The 16081-nt window shown below is 37.8% G+C and overlaps 1 protein-coding gene across 5 annotated transcripts in view; it reads left to right on the plus strand.

Moving 5' to 3' along the window:
• The window catches only part of LOC124186163 (hemicentin-2-like), a 160167-nt gene that overhangs the window by 16002 nt on the left and 128084 nt on the right, over positions 1 to 16081 (plus strand). For all 5 annotated transcript variants that reach the window (XM_046577611.1, XM_046577612.1, XM_046577613.1 and 2 more), the window contains one exon: positions 10145 to 10277. In XM_046577611.1, the coding sequence (XP_046433567.1) occupies positions 10234 to 10277 (44 nt within the window). In that variant the 5' untranslated portion in view covers positions 10145 to 10233. The remainder of the gene's footprint in view (positions 1 to 10144; positions 10278 to 16081) is intronic.

Consider the following 16081-nt stretch of genomic DNA (forward strand, 5'->3'; position numbering starts at 1 on the left):
ACTTATCACGTCGCATATCTAACGGCAACACGATCTTTTGCTTATGAAACAGGCAAAAGGTCGTATATTTTTTTTTATCGTATCTAGACTTGAAAATATGAAAATATGATCTGAGAAAAGTTTCATTTGTTACAGTAACTAGAAAAATTCAGTTCATCGATACGTTACTAGTGTTAAATGAAACCGCGGAATGGTGTGATGTGTGAATGGTGTACGTACATAGTAAGGAAGATATAGGTGAATAATTATACCGAAATATGAGCTGAGCAAAGGTGAAACGGATCGGAAATGAAAAGGAGTGAATTGCGAAAGGAGACGAAGAACAAAAAATAAAAATAAAGCCAACGAACAGACAATGCGGGAAAATGAATAAATGGGGCGGATTTGTGAGACTACTCATTGGCTCGTTGATTTCTCGGCACGATTGAAAGACTTGGCAGGGATTGAAACAAATGAGGTATCATTTGAGAGCTTAATCAACGGGTTAAGCTCAGGCGGGGTTTGGCTCTTTTCGAAGTCTGTGGAAGGGCGAGGGGGGAGGAGGAAGTCGAGGCATGGAATGAGCGAGTGACGCAGTGACAGAGGCGGAATTGGCCGAAAATTGATGATGCCGTTTTTGGTTAACTAACGAGTATTTCCCTGAGAAATAATAAATGTAATTGACGGTTGATAGGCGTTTTCCTTGATCGATCGATCGAGCAAGAATGGTTTGTTTCTCTCTGATTTGTCTCAGCTTTTTTGTTTTTTCTTTTCTTACATTCGTCAGCATTTTTCCGCCTACGTGGAAACCCTTAGTTTTGAGAAACTGAACGAAAATAAAGCGACAAAATCATCGTTTACTGACTAAATGTTTTTTTGATAGAATCGTAAAGATGGAACGGATTTAAAGTTCCGAATTTGAAGTGTTCCGAAGACGTCCAATTTCGAATTATTTGGTGGGGAGACTCGAAGTGACGAAATTAAACTTTGCATAAACAATAAAGCTTCAAATGGTTGGAAACCCAGCTGCTCAAAATTTCGAACAGTAAAGTTCCGGCAGAGCAAAGTTCCGAAAAGTAAAGTTTAGAAAATTAAGATATACTCACACAGCGTAGTTTACTCAACGAGTGAATGTAAAAAATCAGAATGACCAGGATTGCGGATGTAAAAATATCGAAAATCCAAAACAAAGAAAGATCAAAGTGTTGAAATTCTACCAAGCCAGAAATTCACAGAACTGAAAATCTTCGATCATTCGGAATTTCGATTCTTCAGATTTCCAAATTTTCTCATTCTCGCACTTTGGGAACTTTGACTTGTCGAAGTTACACCCTCTCACAGTATTTTATCCTTTCGGAATTTAGAGCCTCTGGTTTCCGACCATTCGAAACTATGATATTTTGTCAAAGTTTGATTTCGTCGTTTTAAATTTCGTCACCAAAAAATAAAAAATTTGGCAATTTCGAAACTTTTTAAATTTAGAATTTCAACCCCGCCCCCGTCAACATGCAGGCTATGAAGTGAAAACAAAAAAAAATAACAACAACCTAGCACACCAATCAACCGCTGAATGGATCATCGAGCCGCGCGCGATTCGTAGATGATGAATTTGAAACCCCTCAATATTATCAGGTTCGCGTGGCCGTAATTTTCCCACGGTAATTCAACCCTGTTGTAAACGCGTCTCCGCTGCAATGACGAACTCTCGAAACCCCGATACGTGAACTCTATGAAAGGAGCCTCGTCGTAGCAAACTGTCAAAATTTGTGGGATGCCGCTAATTGGATAAAATTTTCACTAACGGGCTTCAAACCCTCTCCGAGTAAAATCGCTCCCGTATATGAACCGCGTAATATACCGATACATCGAGATTTTGCCTCGCTGTTAAAGCGAAGGAGAAGAAAGAAGAGAGAGAGAACAAAAAAAGGAAAAAACTGCAACCGGAGATATGATATCAAAAACGAAAACAGGATGGTATTTTTTTTTTTTTTTTTTTTTGCGTTGTTGGAAAAATTGCAGCGCATGGTTTTGATTTATTTGCTTTCTTTTTTTCTTTCAAGCAAACGAGTCGAAATCCTTTTTACAAAGTAGAAAATACGATATCGTTGAGGTGAGAGAGAGAAAAAAAAAAAAAGAAACAAAATGAAACTCTTTTCCTCGAATTTTACTTTTTGATATTATTATTTTTTAGAGCTCCTTGCCGCAAAATCGTATTATGTGATATTATAAAATTGTTGGAATGATGAAAAATACGGGGACAAACAATTTTTTTCATTGAGTACGAAGCTCGCTGCGCCATCAAAAGGATACTTTCCTCTGTCAATATTTGCGGTACGTCAAAAGTATCTACGTGACCATTTCCTACGAAGAAAAAGGAAGAAAAAAAACTGGTGAAATAAAACTAAAAATAAAAAAAAAAAAAAAAAACGTTGTCTGACAGAAATCCGCGAACGAGAAAATCCGCATATGATATGCGACGGTGAAATTTGTCTCCTCTGGCTCTCCGAAAGGAAAATTCATTCCTTTTGTATGTTGCTATGTTTACGATATTGTACCACTGGTTTCATTCCCACCATCAGGGTTAATCGACGTAAGATTTTGTTATTTCCTGGCGCAGTCCAGAATCCCGTTGAGATGGTAAGAAATGAGTAGAACTTTTCCGATTCTAACTTGTTTCATAATTTTTTCTTCTCCTCGTTCTCTTGTACGAACGCAAGTGTATGGGGCATTCCGTGAGATTTCGGTCAAGATTTTTTTTACGTCGATGTCTCAGATTCGCTTTATAATCTTCTGTGTGAAAGCACGTGACGAAAAATGCAATCGAAGTTTTGTTTGAGAATCTTTAACACAAGTATAATTTCAATACTTGTTAAAATAAGAATATTGATTTTTGAGATCTGACAAAAAGTGACAAAAATCTTATGAAATATAATGTGAATTTTTTTTTTTTCAACGCCTGTTAGAAGATGGAGATTTCATAACTTCAAAAAATAAATCAGTAAAATAATAATAAAGAAAACATTACAGTTATTGAATTGAATTTTTGACACCAGAATGAACATAAAATGGTAGGAAAAATTTCCATTCAGACAGATATCATAATGAGCTATCAAAAATTTTTCGCTACATTTTACAAGATTTTTCTGAATTTTTCACATTTCAGAAAGTGGGGTTTTATTTTTTTTAAGTTTTTGAATTATACTTCAGATACGCTGGGTTGGAAAATTCTGAAAAAAATCCGATTTCGTTCTTCGTGTTGAACAGTCGCAAAAAGAAAAAAAAATTTGGTAAAGCCAATCGGAGACATCGACGTAGAATCTTGATCGAGATGTCATGGAATACCCCGTATATATACACACGCCATTTCTCTTCTTCTTTCTTGGATATATTTATTTTCCCCACGGGTTCGAGACCGCTGGATGTTCGGAAAAACCGCGTATCCTCGAGAAAATCCTCACCGTATAGAGTTTATGCCCAATTTGGGGGAGGAACGTTTGCGGCAAAAGCGGCTGATATTTACCAGAAGGTGTACGGCTGATCTCACGGTCCAGAAATTCTCCGCGGTTACCCGGCAAAGATCCTCCTCTCCCTAATTGCCCGCAAAGTGTAATTAAATTAACCACCGTCTCATTATTAAAATCCACCACCGCCCATTGCAATGGTGTTTGAAAAATTCATTATTCATTATTTTACCAATTTCAAGCGTTATTTAAATTCCGGCCTGTTGAAACATTTTATACCTTTACATATAAAACAATAACAACAACAACGACAACAACAATAACATTAATATTATAATATATAATAAAATATTATCACCGTCGTAAGACCGTCCGCAAAATTCGTTTTAATCGCATCGTTAATAAAGCCGGTAACTTTATAATTCCCCGTTTCGAATGGGAGCGTAAAATTTTTTCCCACAAGAATTTTAAGTATGCAATAAACACTGCGAGTGAGAAAAAAAATATCATTACTTAAAATTATTCAGCAGATTTTTCACCCGCTTATCGCCTACAATTCAAAAATACTGTTTCGAATGAAACGAAAAAAAAAAAAAAATAAAAATAAAAAAAATAAGATATGTTTTAAAATTATTTTCATCACATATTATTATCGTTGTTATTATTATTATTATTATGGTTAGATCCGAAAAATTTTTGGGCGTTATGCGCGAGCAATGTTCGAAGAATGAGGATGTAGCTGTTCCATAAAGGGTAGCAAGAATTTTCAGTACATTATATTATGATATTACGTTGAATTGTGACGATTCCACAACGCTGAATTATTCATGACGTCTGAACCAGCAGATCCCCAAGCTCGTCAAATTTTTCCATTGTCTACGTTTTTTTTTTCTTCTCTTTTCTTTCTTCTCTCTCTCTCTCTCTCTCTCGCTCTCGCTCTCTCTCTTTTTTCTTTGTTCTGTTTTCACCGCAGCTGAGAAATTTCGTCCGATTTTTTCAAGTGTATGAGAATCAACGAACAGTAACGCCCAACTTTTACATTCCGGATGAATTTTGTCGTTTTGTAAAATCCGTGTATATTTTCTGATCGATGCTATGCTTCGAAACACAATCACATGAATTCACCCATTAAGCGTTAAGTAGGTGGAAATAAAACGAAGACATTGAGGAATAAAATTCAATCGTACAATTTTTACTACTTTTCTTCCGCATTGTTATCGTTTGTTTTTTTTTTTTTTTTGTTTTTTTTCCAATTATTTTGAGACTATTGATATGAGAGCTCGACGTTGATTTGAGGTTAGAAGAACGCTAATTTTTGCTACTGTGATTAGAAAACATATAGCTAGGGACAATGGTACGTGAAAAAAAAAAAAGTGAGAAAGTTAGTTACTGATAGAATAAATTTTATGAGGCTGAAGTTTTTAGCGTTAACGTAACGAAGCGTGAAGAGAAAAAAGTTGGTATTTTTCTAAGGCAGAAAACGATGTCGATCTGAAACCGCAGCCCATAAAAAATATTAGGTTGAAGTTGGTAACGTTATTGTTACGATTTAAATGCTGATGAAAAATGTTGTATTTCGAGATGCTGGAATTGTTTAAAATTCATCAAACCTTCATAAAACAAGACATATTCATATATTGAAATCTTTGTTTTTTTCAAAGTAAATGTAAAGCGTAAGAAAATGGTGAATTTTTCTCAAAATTTCGTTACAATAACGTTGCAAAATTCAACCTCGTTAGATTTTCTATTTATAAGCTGGAAAACATGTTTATTTTTTTTTTTCAATTTGTAACTAAAAGCATCTTTTTCTGTTATAAGGTGAAGAAAAAGGGAAACAAAAATTCAGCTCCGGTTATCGCTTAGTCCTTAACTTGTTTCATTTTTGACCACAGTTTTTTTAACGATATCTGTTTTACTCAATTTTTCTAGTTACTACTAAAAATGAAATTTTCGTCACAAAAGTTTTGAACGCAGAATTGAATACGAATCGTTTCAAAATGGCGTCGGAATGACAAATTGAGGCGTGTTGACGATACTCGGTGGTTTACGGACCAGAGCGGAGGCTGAACAATTACCAACACTGGGCTGCAGCCGAACGGATCGGCCATGGTGGTACAAGGGATGTAATTCTCATTAGCCCGCAATGCCGGCGGATAGTCAGGCTCAATTAGTATGATAACCAATTGGCAGGGATACACCAGCCGCTTTCGGACCGATACTAAACCGTCGATTATCTCCTGCATCGGATGTACGGCGGCGCCGTGGCTTCCCGTCTAACGATTCGAATACACCCGCTAAATAATCGACGCAAGAGCTGATGAAAATTTGACTAGTCGAGTCAGACACGAGAGGTGTTTCCTTGCCAGTTTCTTGATCCTGTCATTGATCCTCGATAATGCGAAAAGAGGGATTTAGCAACCGAAAGCTAAGTTAGAATCGCGAAAAAATATTTAAAACACAAGAAGTAAAAACTTCGTGATAAAATATAGAAATTAAGGAGAGACTATTTGAGAAGAAAATGAATAAAAAGTAAATGAAGTGAAATCTGAGAGGCAAGTTTACTGGTGAAAAGACCATTGGTATTTACAATTTTAACATCATACACTTGTTTATAAAATTTGTTTGTGGAATGAATGAACGAATGAATCTTAATTTTAAGGACGACTCGTGTTTCATCTAATGGAGTCAAAAATAAGAGAAACCGTGCTATGTTACATTGTTAAATCACTTTTTACGAACTCGGTGATCGAATTTTATTCGGTTTATTCATTTCGTAATGCTTACAATTAGTAGATAATATATCACGTTGATTTCATAATTTGTGTTCGTTTCTATCGTCGGCGTGAATAACATTGCTGGAAATTTGTTGAACTACATTTTCTTCTCTTTATCTTTCCTCCAATTTTCATTCCGTGATTTCGCACCGAAGACGTGTGTTTTTTTAAGGGTGAGAACTTTCTTCGTTTCATCAACTTTCAGGCCCGTCCCTCGTATTTTATTTCTTCAAGTTACCCTCAGGATCGAGCCAATCATTCTCTGACTTTGTTGAGCTTTCGAGTCCATCCGATGTATCCCTTATTTGGCCGATTGTTTTGCTACCGATTCCTGTTTTATCGCTGTATTTCAGGGATACTCGAGACTCACCCTTACGTATCCCCGACATTCCTATATAACCCTACTTTCGTTTCGCGAGTTTTTTTTTTTTTTTTGTTTCTCCCTACTTACGATTGGCGGAAATCTTTCGATCTGCAAAAACAGAAGCTGTGAAGTTTTTAAAAGATAGAAACAGGAATGTGGTAGATGGGTTACGTCAATCGGTACATAAATCGATTTATTGCGTAAACGTCGGTATTTCGATGAATTCCGTTACCGAAAGAAAGTGGAATTAAAAGCGAAAAGTCATAAAGTGCGGTGAGAAGGAAGTGGAGAAATTTTTTCACTCGATTCTGTACAAAGAATTTTCTTTCTTCTTCGTTTTTACCGGTATTTTACGCCTGGATTGTACGACATTCTTCAGGGGTTATTTTTGGTCGCGATACGGTAAACTCTTTGGAAGGTTGGGGAGAAAAAAAAATGCTTAAACGAATTTCGAATTCTATTCGGTAGCTCTGTTCTCTTTGTCAAGGAAAAAAGAAACTCGCCACTCGAACAGCCGAGGCGATTAACGAACGAGGACACGGAATCCTGACACTTTGGCGAAACAAAGGCCCCGGAAACGCTTCGAACTCAGAAAGTCGAAGCTTCCTGGACGCCGTTACGTAAAATACAACCGTTGTTATCAGCCGGACAATGAAATCACTCTGGGAAATTGTTTTGAACGCGTCTCGCTTCCCGGATTTCTTCCGGAAAATAGTCGATCAAACGGACACAGTATATTGCTTGTTAAAACTTGAGCGTTGGAAATTAAATACATGTAGTGAATATTTTAAATCAAAGACTCATATAACAACTAGGTTTTTTAAAAATGAATTCAGTTCGGCCGAAAATTTATTTACCAAGCTTCAATTTTCGCGCCAAATTACCAAAATTTGTCAATTCCTCAAAACTTTCTCATCAGAATTCAGTACGAATGAGAACTTGAGTTTTGGATGAAACTTGATTCATTCGAACTTCAAGCACACGTTCATTGATGGTATTTTTTACGGACGGAACGTTTCTTTTTGGAAGTTGATACATTGAATTTGTGTTTTTTTATTTCAACGATCGAATTTCGACGGTATAATACTTGGGGACAAAAACTCTACGTAAGTATCTTTAAGGCAGGGGAAATTCCCCCAGATCATTTTCACGATGTCTCTCTTAATGGTACGGTTCCGACATCTCGAGGGATTGCTTCATGCCCCACTCAGACTTGAACTACGCTTTTTTTTTTTGCTCTACTACTTACATATTTATGGCTGATCTTTGAGGGTAAGGGAACATCTCAACTCTCAAGTACTTCAAATTCACCGTACTTGCTAATAAGAGAGACGAGAAAACTGTCGAAGAAATTGAAAACCTGATGGAATATATTGAAATATTGTACCAGCTGGTGATATTAACGGAAACGAAAGTTTTCTTTTGCAACTAATGACAAACAGGGTTAAATGACATTCTATTTTTTAATCCCAGTCTCTTTCAGAGATTATAATTCGTTGTCAAAATAAGGTTCATTTTTTTAGAAATCAGTTCACCGTAAAATACAGGTTTTGTCTTTCGACGGTGAGAAAGAGAAATTCAAATTCAAGGTGTTAGAGAATAGATATATTCAAGTGGATCCCTTATTTGAATCCATTTTAGAGGGCTTCCAGATTGAACATATCAGAGAACCGAGATCGAAAAAATGTTGAGGGACAGAAAGTTTTTTTTCGAAGCCATATTTACTTATGCATAAGACGATAAGTTTCCCATCTTCGTTTCACTTCCTTTCGCCTTGTTTGCTGAACTTGATCTACACCTTAATTCAGAAAATACTTCTATAAAAAAAAAAAAGAAGAATTCGTTTTACATTTATCGTATACGGTTTTGAAATTAACTTTTCAAATATTCTTACATGAAAGTTGGGGTTGAACGAAACTTTTTTCGAGAGTAAAAAATAGTCCAAATACACTTGAGGGTAAAATAAAAGACACAGTGATGAAAGAGATTTCGTCAGATACGTAACTTTGATAACTTTGATGTGTTTGAAGTTATACTTAATTAGGATTTTAGAAAGATCAATTTTCTCATTCAATTTTTTTAACGTACATATATTCTAGTATATACACAAAAAATTTCATGTCCATCAGACAAGCATTCTCAAAGTTACGCGGACATTTTCTAAGACGCCCCGAAGCGTTTGAAAGTGATTTAGAAACTTTGTCTCAAATTCTTACACAAGCTTTATGAATATATTTTTCGGTCTCGAATCGACGGTTTTTTTCTCGTCGATAAATATTTTCTTTCTCTATTATTTTAGCTTTAAAAATCATTGTTTTTACAAATAAATATCAGAATCAAGTTCAACGTTGCCCCAATAGGCGTATAAATTTTTTTGATAATAAATTGAAAAGTCTTTTCATGAAAAATTCTTGAAAAATCGTTTTTCTCGGCTTCCTGACTAGGTACAACCCGTGAAAGGTCAGGATTATTATCCTCACCGTTGCCATACCTATTTTCAACGAACGAAATTTACGCATTCAAAATTTGTACCTACAACGACTCGTTTCACCCTTATTATACGGATGCCGAGTTACGGCGGCACGGTTCCTGAAATTCCCCATAAGAAATAAAACCTTCGGCTAGTCCCGAAACGTGTCATTGCGGCGTGTATATTGCCTCGGGTTATACACGTGTCTACATACCCAACGTGTCGAACGTTCATCTCGTGCCAGTAACGAGAAGCTGTAACTCGACAGGTAGCCATAGTCGCGCTGACGGTGTTCGGAATTTTATGGGGAAAAATGCGGGTTTTGCTTATACGGCGAGCTTCCAGCGGGGACCATTTCCCGTAAATGTTGCCTCCCCGTCGTTGCATGCTCGGCTTATACTCGCCTCTCCTGCAATATTCGCTGTGTCGCGCCGTTTCCCCGATATTCCTGCCCGTTATATGCATCGGCATATAAATGACCCAAAGAGCGACGTCTTACCCTCCAACCGTACTTGGCTCGTATTTCCCGATAATGTTATTCACTATCACACTCCGAGATCAAACTTGTCCTCCACCTCCTCCCGGGTCCCTCTTGTTCCCTTTGAAATTCTAACAGGATGTGTAGCATCGGGTGACAGCGGTGGGATTCGGTCAACGTTTCACTGGCAGTCATTATTCGTCGGTAGTCACTTGGCATTTCTCAACCTTGATAGGTCACTCGGGGTCAATTTCATCCAAAACATTCTTCAATATCCTCCTAGAGTCCCTTACTCTTTGAAATTTGCCTCGTGGCGACATTCTTCGCGCGAAATAAAGGCTTTTTTCCACATTCTCGGCACTTTCTTCAACTTTGCGCATGGTTTACAATATTTAAACAATCGGTTTTTGTCAGGAAAACTGAGAGAGAGCTTTTTCTGCTATTGTTAACAACACTTGGATACGTTCACATTTTTTAAACAAAATATCACGTTTGGGGTCAATATCGCCCAGTGTGGCAGTTGTGCGATTCTACCGGGTTGGGACCTACTAGAATTGAATGAAACTTTTGTGAGAGACAAAGAGTCGGTGCGGTAAATTTTGTTTTTTCTTCTTGCAGTACCCGTCATTTCGGAGCAAGGAGTCGCCGGTCAGAAAGGAATCTTACCCTGCGATATCCAGCCACGCGATGCAAACGACGCAGTATCCATGGTACTCTGGTTTAAGGAAGCAGATGGAGAACCACTGTACAGGTGAGACAAAAATACAATGATTTTTAAGATTCTACGGTAAAAAACATTTTTGTGGTAGACTGCAGACGAGGTTTAATACTCGGTAGTTTTGGATTTATATCAGACAGTATTGGGTTCATATTGAACATAAATGTTGGATGGTGTCAAATTGACACGGAAGATAAGTGTCAGATTGACATTGGATATAAGTGTCTGGTTAAAGTTGAATATAAGTGTTGGATTGGCATGAAATATAAATGTTAGGTTCAAATTGAATACAAGTTTTTCATTGACATGGAAAAAGAAAGTCAGATTAACATTCTGAATAAGTGTAAAATTGAAATTAAGTAATTGGATTGACGTGGGATATAAGTGTCGGTTTAAAATTGAGTTTCACTATCAATTTGGAACTAAACATAAGTGTCAGAATAACATTGAGCGTAAGTGTTGAACCGACGTAAGATGGCATTAAATTGTCATCGGTTGTTGTCACATTGACATTAAATACAACAGTTTCATAGACATCAAATCATAATCCATAAAAGTTGACACAACATGTACCTTAAAACATGACAATCCGAAAAAAGGTAATGAAATTCTGAAATATCGATGCAATCCTCTAACTCGACACGATATCCTATATCACCGTACGCCGATAGTCAATGGTCACATAAGCGATTGGTCGCTCGATTAAATTCCTTGAAGATCCTCGTAGGTAACAGTGGACTTGAAATATGGTTACGGTATGGGTGTAGAAATGGCCTGGCTGTGCCAGGTTCGAAAGAAACCGAGTCATAGCACCGGCATGCCGTATATATATAAGTATGAGTATAAGTCGTTCGAAAGAGGGCGCGGAGGACCGGACCGCTCTGAGCGTACTCGGATCCAATCCAATTCAGGATCGCCGTGCAGCATCCCCCCCCCCCCCCCCCCCCACCACCCTTTTTCCCCGAGAAGAAGATAGAATTAGGCCGATCGCGAGCCATAAATCGTCTGGAATCACAGGGTAGGTAAAAATCCGGGAAGGCGACTCGCGGTTGAAATCGATCGATCGCATCCTCTCGGCGAGGAGCAGAACGAACAGGAAGTCCAAATTCTCGGGCTACAAACCCGACTAACGTTACGTTTCTTGGGTATACCGAAGGAGGAATCCCTCAAGGGTGGAAGGATTCGGCTGGTAAATCATATTGAAATTTCTACCGCATGCAGGACTTTCCCACGTTATACATGCAGGTACATGTTATGGTTCAACGTGATATATCGCACACTCGTGAAATACGCTCCGAAGTGCGCATCGTACGAGAATCTCTATACGTATTTTAAGTATGTCACAGAACGAATGAATTATTTTTAACGGAGGAATGGAATCGTTAAGGGGTTATACCTTTAAGTCAGGAAGACGAAAAAAATGATTACTCAAGAATTTTTCGTCAAGAGACGTTTCAATTTGTTGATATAAAAATTTATACACGTATTGGGGTGACGTTGAAATTTTGTTAAGACATTTTTTAATTGTAAAAATAAGGATTTTTAAAGCTTGTGGTGAGCGAGATATTTCTGGACTGGATCATATGAAATGAAAAAATAAAAAAAAATTTTCTGTTAACATAAGGTATAATCTGATATTCGATCGAAGGAATAAGCAAAATTTTAATTTTTAACAAAACGTAAGCTTCTCAAAAAAAAAAAAAAATTATAAAATGAAAAATATTTATCGGCGAGAATAAAAACCGTCGATTCGAGACTGAAAAATATATTCATAAAGCTTGTGTAAGAATTTGAGACAAAGTTTCAAAAGCACTTCCAAACACTTCGGGGCGTCTTAGTAAATGTCTTAGTAACTTTCAGAATATTCATTGTATCGACATGAAATTTTCTGTCTACGTTACAAAAATGGAATTATAAAACAAAAAATCGATTTTTGAAAAATCTCGACTAGTTGTAACCCCTTAAAAATAGATGCTCAGAGTTATGCGTTTTGTTTTTTGATAATTATACTCGTTGAATTCAACTTTCGGAGGAACGCCTTTCTTTGCGTGGAATTCGTAATGTTGGCAATGATGGAAGTCAAACTTGACTGTCGATGGAAAAAAAAAAAAGTTCCTACCCCGTAAAAAGTTTGCCGCAAAATTGTGTTACACCAAGTCGAACAATACATCCTTGCTTCTTTTCTCCTATCTTGTACCAGGCACTCCTGCTGCGATCCTTTTACGGACTACCCAAAACTTTCCCATATCTTTTTCTCGAGTTTGAATGATTTTATTCCGAACCACTCAACGATTTTAAACTTATCGGATTGTTCAATTTTTCAAGCAGCCACTTTCTTCTTCTTCCCCTCTATTTTTTTCTCTCTCTCTCTCTCTCTCTCTTTGTCCGTCTCCGTTTTTCCACAGCACAGAATCGATCGAAAGCTCGTTCTAATCATCGTTGAACAAATGGTAGAAATCTGTTAAGAATAATTAAACCGATTACACAAATCATCCCGAGGATGTTTGCTTTATCGATACTCATTTTTTTATGGGATTGAAAATATGCGCTGGGATGAAAGAGCACCCCGTATCGCAAGGGTTGCGATTCGATACCACAAAGGAGTGAGAGAACAAGGTGAAATGAAGAAGGTGTAAAGTGCGGTGGTGAAAGGTGGAGGGTTTCGTTTGAAGCTCGACTTTTACAACGTACCGTGGCTGAAGCTCGTTCCTTCTCCTCCTCCTCCTCCTCCCCCTCCTCCCGAAACAATATCAATTTTAAGGGGCGGTGGAGGCTCCATATTTTTCACCACCCTTCGGAAAAAGGACTCTGAAAAGGCGTGCGTCGGCACCAAGTGTGTTGCTGAAGTTAATAAGGGTCGCAGGGTTTTGGAATTTTTAAACCAGATATAGAGCCGCTGCCCGTAAGAGGACCGAGGAACGGATGGATGGGTCTGGAAATGACTTCTGACACACGGTTGGAAAGAAAAATGTCCCAACAGGTCAACTGAAATTTTTGGGGTGGCTTGACCATTTTTTAAATGCATTACCAAGTGACAAAAAAATCAACAATTACAAGTTGAATATTGATATGACAATTTAAATGTTTAAATTACAAATAATTGATGTTATATTTATTAATAGAAATTTAACAAATAATATAAACGCTCAGTGGATCTGGTGGGACGTTTGGTTTGATAAAAAAATTCTAACAGTGCAGGTTACTTTTATTTCAATGAGAATTCAAAACCCGAGCAAAAAACAAACGATGAGAAAAATTTACTCCGACTAAAGTTAAGTCAGCTGAACGTTTCTCGATATTGAAACTGCCAAAGAGAGTGCGGCAGCTCTTTTAAATTGTGGATGTTTATTCTTAGGGAGGAAATTGTATCAATAGTTGCAGTTTTGCAGAAATGAAAATAGTCAAGGACTGAGCGATAACCGGAACTAGAAATTTCTCGCAGTGTCGATATTGTAACAGGGCGTAAATGGCGAATGTCCGGGAAATTAATGACGGTCAAAATAACGATCAGCAACTGACGCAGCGAACGAGTTCCGAATAGTCTTCAGTTTCCATTTACTCGGGTAAAAAGGGCGAAACTTTTCACGGGCTTGATCACTTTTTTTTTTATTCGGAAAGCTTCTTTCGCCAACGGATCAGAACCATTAGGTCGGTGAAAAGGGGAAGTCGACGACGATGATTTTCCCGTCTATACGTAGACTACACGTGCCTGTATGCCCGAATCGAAGTGAAATTACAGCCCATTACCGCACAGCAGCTCGGCATGGAAGACCCTCGAATTGTTATCCGCCGTTTATTTTAGCCCCTGGTCTTTCAAGAGCTAACAAAATTGTGACTCGAAAAGTCGAAGAGGCGGCTCGGCTCGTTAGTCTGAACGTGAACGTGAATGCGAACGCCGCTGAACATCGTTGAATCTCGGCCACTGTAGGGACGAAAGAAGAATCAAATTCAAGATTCCGAAAATTCAAGTTAGGATAGAGCAAAGTTCCGAAAAGTAAAGTTACGATAGAGCGAAATTCCGAAACTTAAAATGTACTCACACAGTGTAGTTTACTCAACGAATGGGTACAAAAAATCAGAAGAACCGAAAATCAAAATGACCAGGATTACGAACGTGAAAATATCGAAAATCCAAAACAAAGAAAGATCAAAGTGGAGAAACTTCACCGGGCCAGAAATTCACAGAACTGAAAATCTACCATCATTCTGTATTTCGATTCTTCAGGTTTTCAAATTTTCGCACTTTCGGAACTTTGAAGCGTCGGGTTTCGGAAAATTCGAAACTTCGAAGTTCCGTCAGATTTTCATTTCTTTACTTAAAGTTTCGCCACCAAAAACTTGAAAATTTCGAAATTCGGAATTCGAACCCCAGCCCAACAATTTTGAAAAAAAAAAAAATTGTCTCGGTGCTCGGAAAAGGTTGAAAAAACGTACCCGCGATTAAAAGTCAGCAAAGGCGGAGACTGATTTCGAGGATTTCGCAGCTCGTAGAGCGAAGAGAGCACGTCGCTCTTTCGAAACGGAGCAGCTGAAAAAAAATTCCTCCCGCAGTATATTTTAATTCATGTCATCCAGCGGGCGGGCGAAACGGGGCGTCGGAATTGCGGGCGAGATATCGCGCTTTGGCTTGACCGCTTTACATATGTATCTGCCTCCCGGGCATGTCAGAGACTCATTTTGCATAACGTGAACAAATGGGTTTGCGCTCGCTTACGCGTGATCCAATTATCCAACTTTTTCCGGCAGCCGCGCCGCCCGAGCTTCGCTCTTTTCGCTCTTTTCGTCCAACAGCCTTCTCGCTGCTCTTGTCAACCGACCGTCCGACGAAGGCTAATGACAAGGACACGTTTTTCACCGACGAAGACTCGAATTGCAGCATTCCCTTGTTTTTCATCGATATTCATTCGCTTTTATTGCCCCTTTTCAACGCCTTTTTTTCTTCTTTTTTCTGTTTTTTTTTTTTTCTTCGACGGTGCTTCGCTGATGAAACTAAATTTATACTGACAAACTACAGATGTCAAATTTTTACAAATACTTTAGATCGAATTTCGATTCGATTTTCTACTCTGATTGAACCCTTTCACTGTAGCATTAAATTATTGACTCAAAATGCATTTGTTTGAGCAAAGAAACACGTTTTGAACGATTTTGAAATGTTTTCGACATCTTTGAGAAATCGAGTGATATTTTTTTTTTTTTTTTGTTTTCTTTTTTATCTTCAAAGTTTGCGCATTTCTCGCGATTTGAAAATAATTGTACAAAATGAATAGCGGCGATCGATTTGTCAGAAAGTTTTACCCCTTTTTGATATGCTTGGAAATGAACAAGTTTCTCGAAAATTGGCAAGTTGCATAATAGGGAATCGAAACTTGTACAACTTGTAGAAGAATGAATCAACGCCGAAGATAAAACAAGGATTGAAAACTTGCACTATGGGCAAATTTTTTATGAATATATACAGCATGGCTGCAACTTTTTTTTTTTTTTTGCCTTCTCTCGACGATTCCTTTTTTAGCCACGAGGGGAAACGTCAGCCCGAGGATTAGCCTTGAAAATTATAAATCGACTTTGGGAGTTGTAAATTTTTATGAAAATTGATTGAAAATCGTTGCGTGTATGCAACATGATTTTCGTTGACATATCAGCTTCGTGCCTTACACGTTTATACCTACGTTACAGCCTCCGTTGTGGAATACAAAGGAAAAATGAAAATCGATTTACGAGCGAGAAACAGCAATTTTCTTGCTAGGTTGCACCCCTTACGTAAAGATCAAAGCGAAAACTGTAACGTGGGTATATAACATCATAGAATCGAAGACGGGAGTCACGTTTTCGAG

Source organism: Neodiprion fabricii, chromosome 7 (assembly GCF_021155785.1).
Source record: "Neodiprion fabricii isolate iyNeoFabr1 chromosome 7, iyNeoFabr1.1, whole genome shotgun sequence".
NCBI lineage: Eukaryota > Metazoa > Arthropoda > Insecta > Hymenoptera > Diprionidae > Neodiprion > Neodiprion fabricii.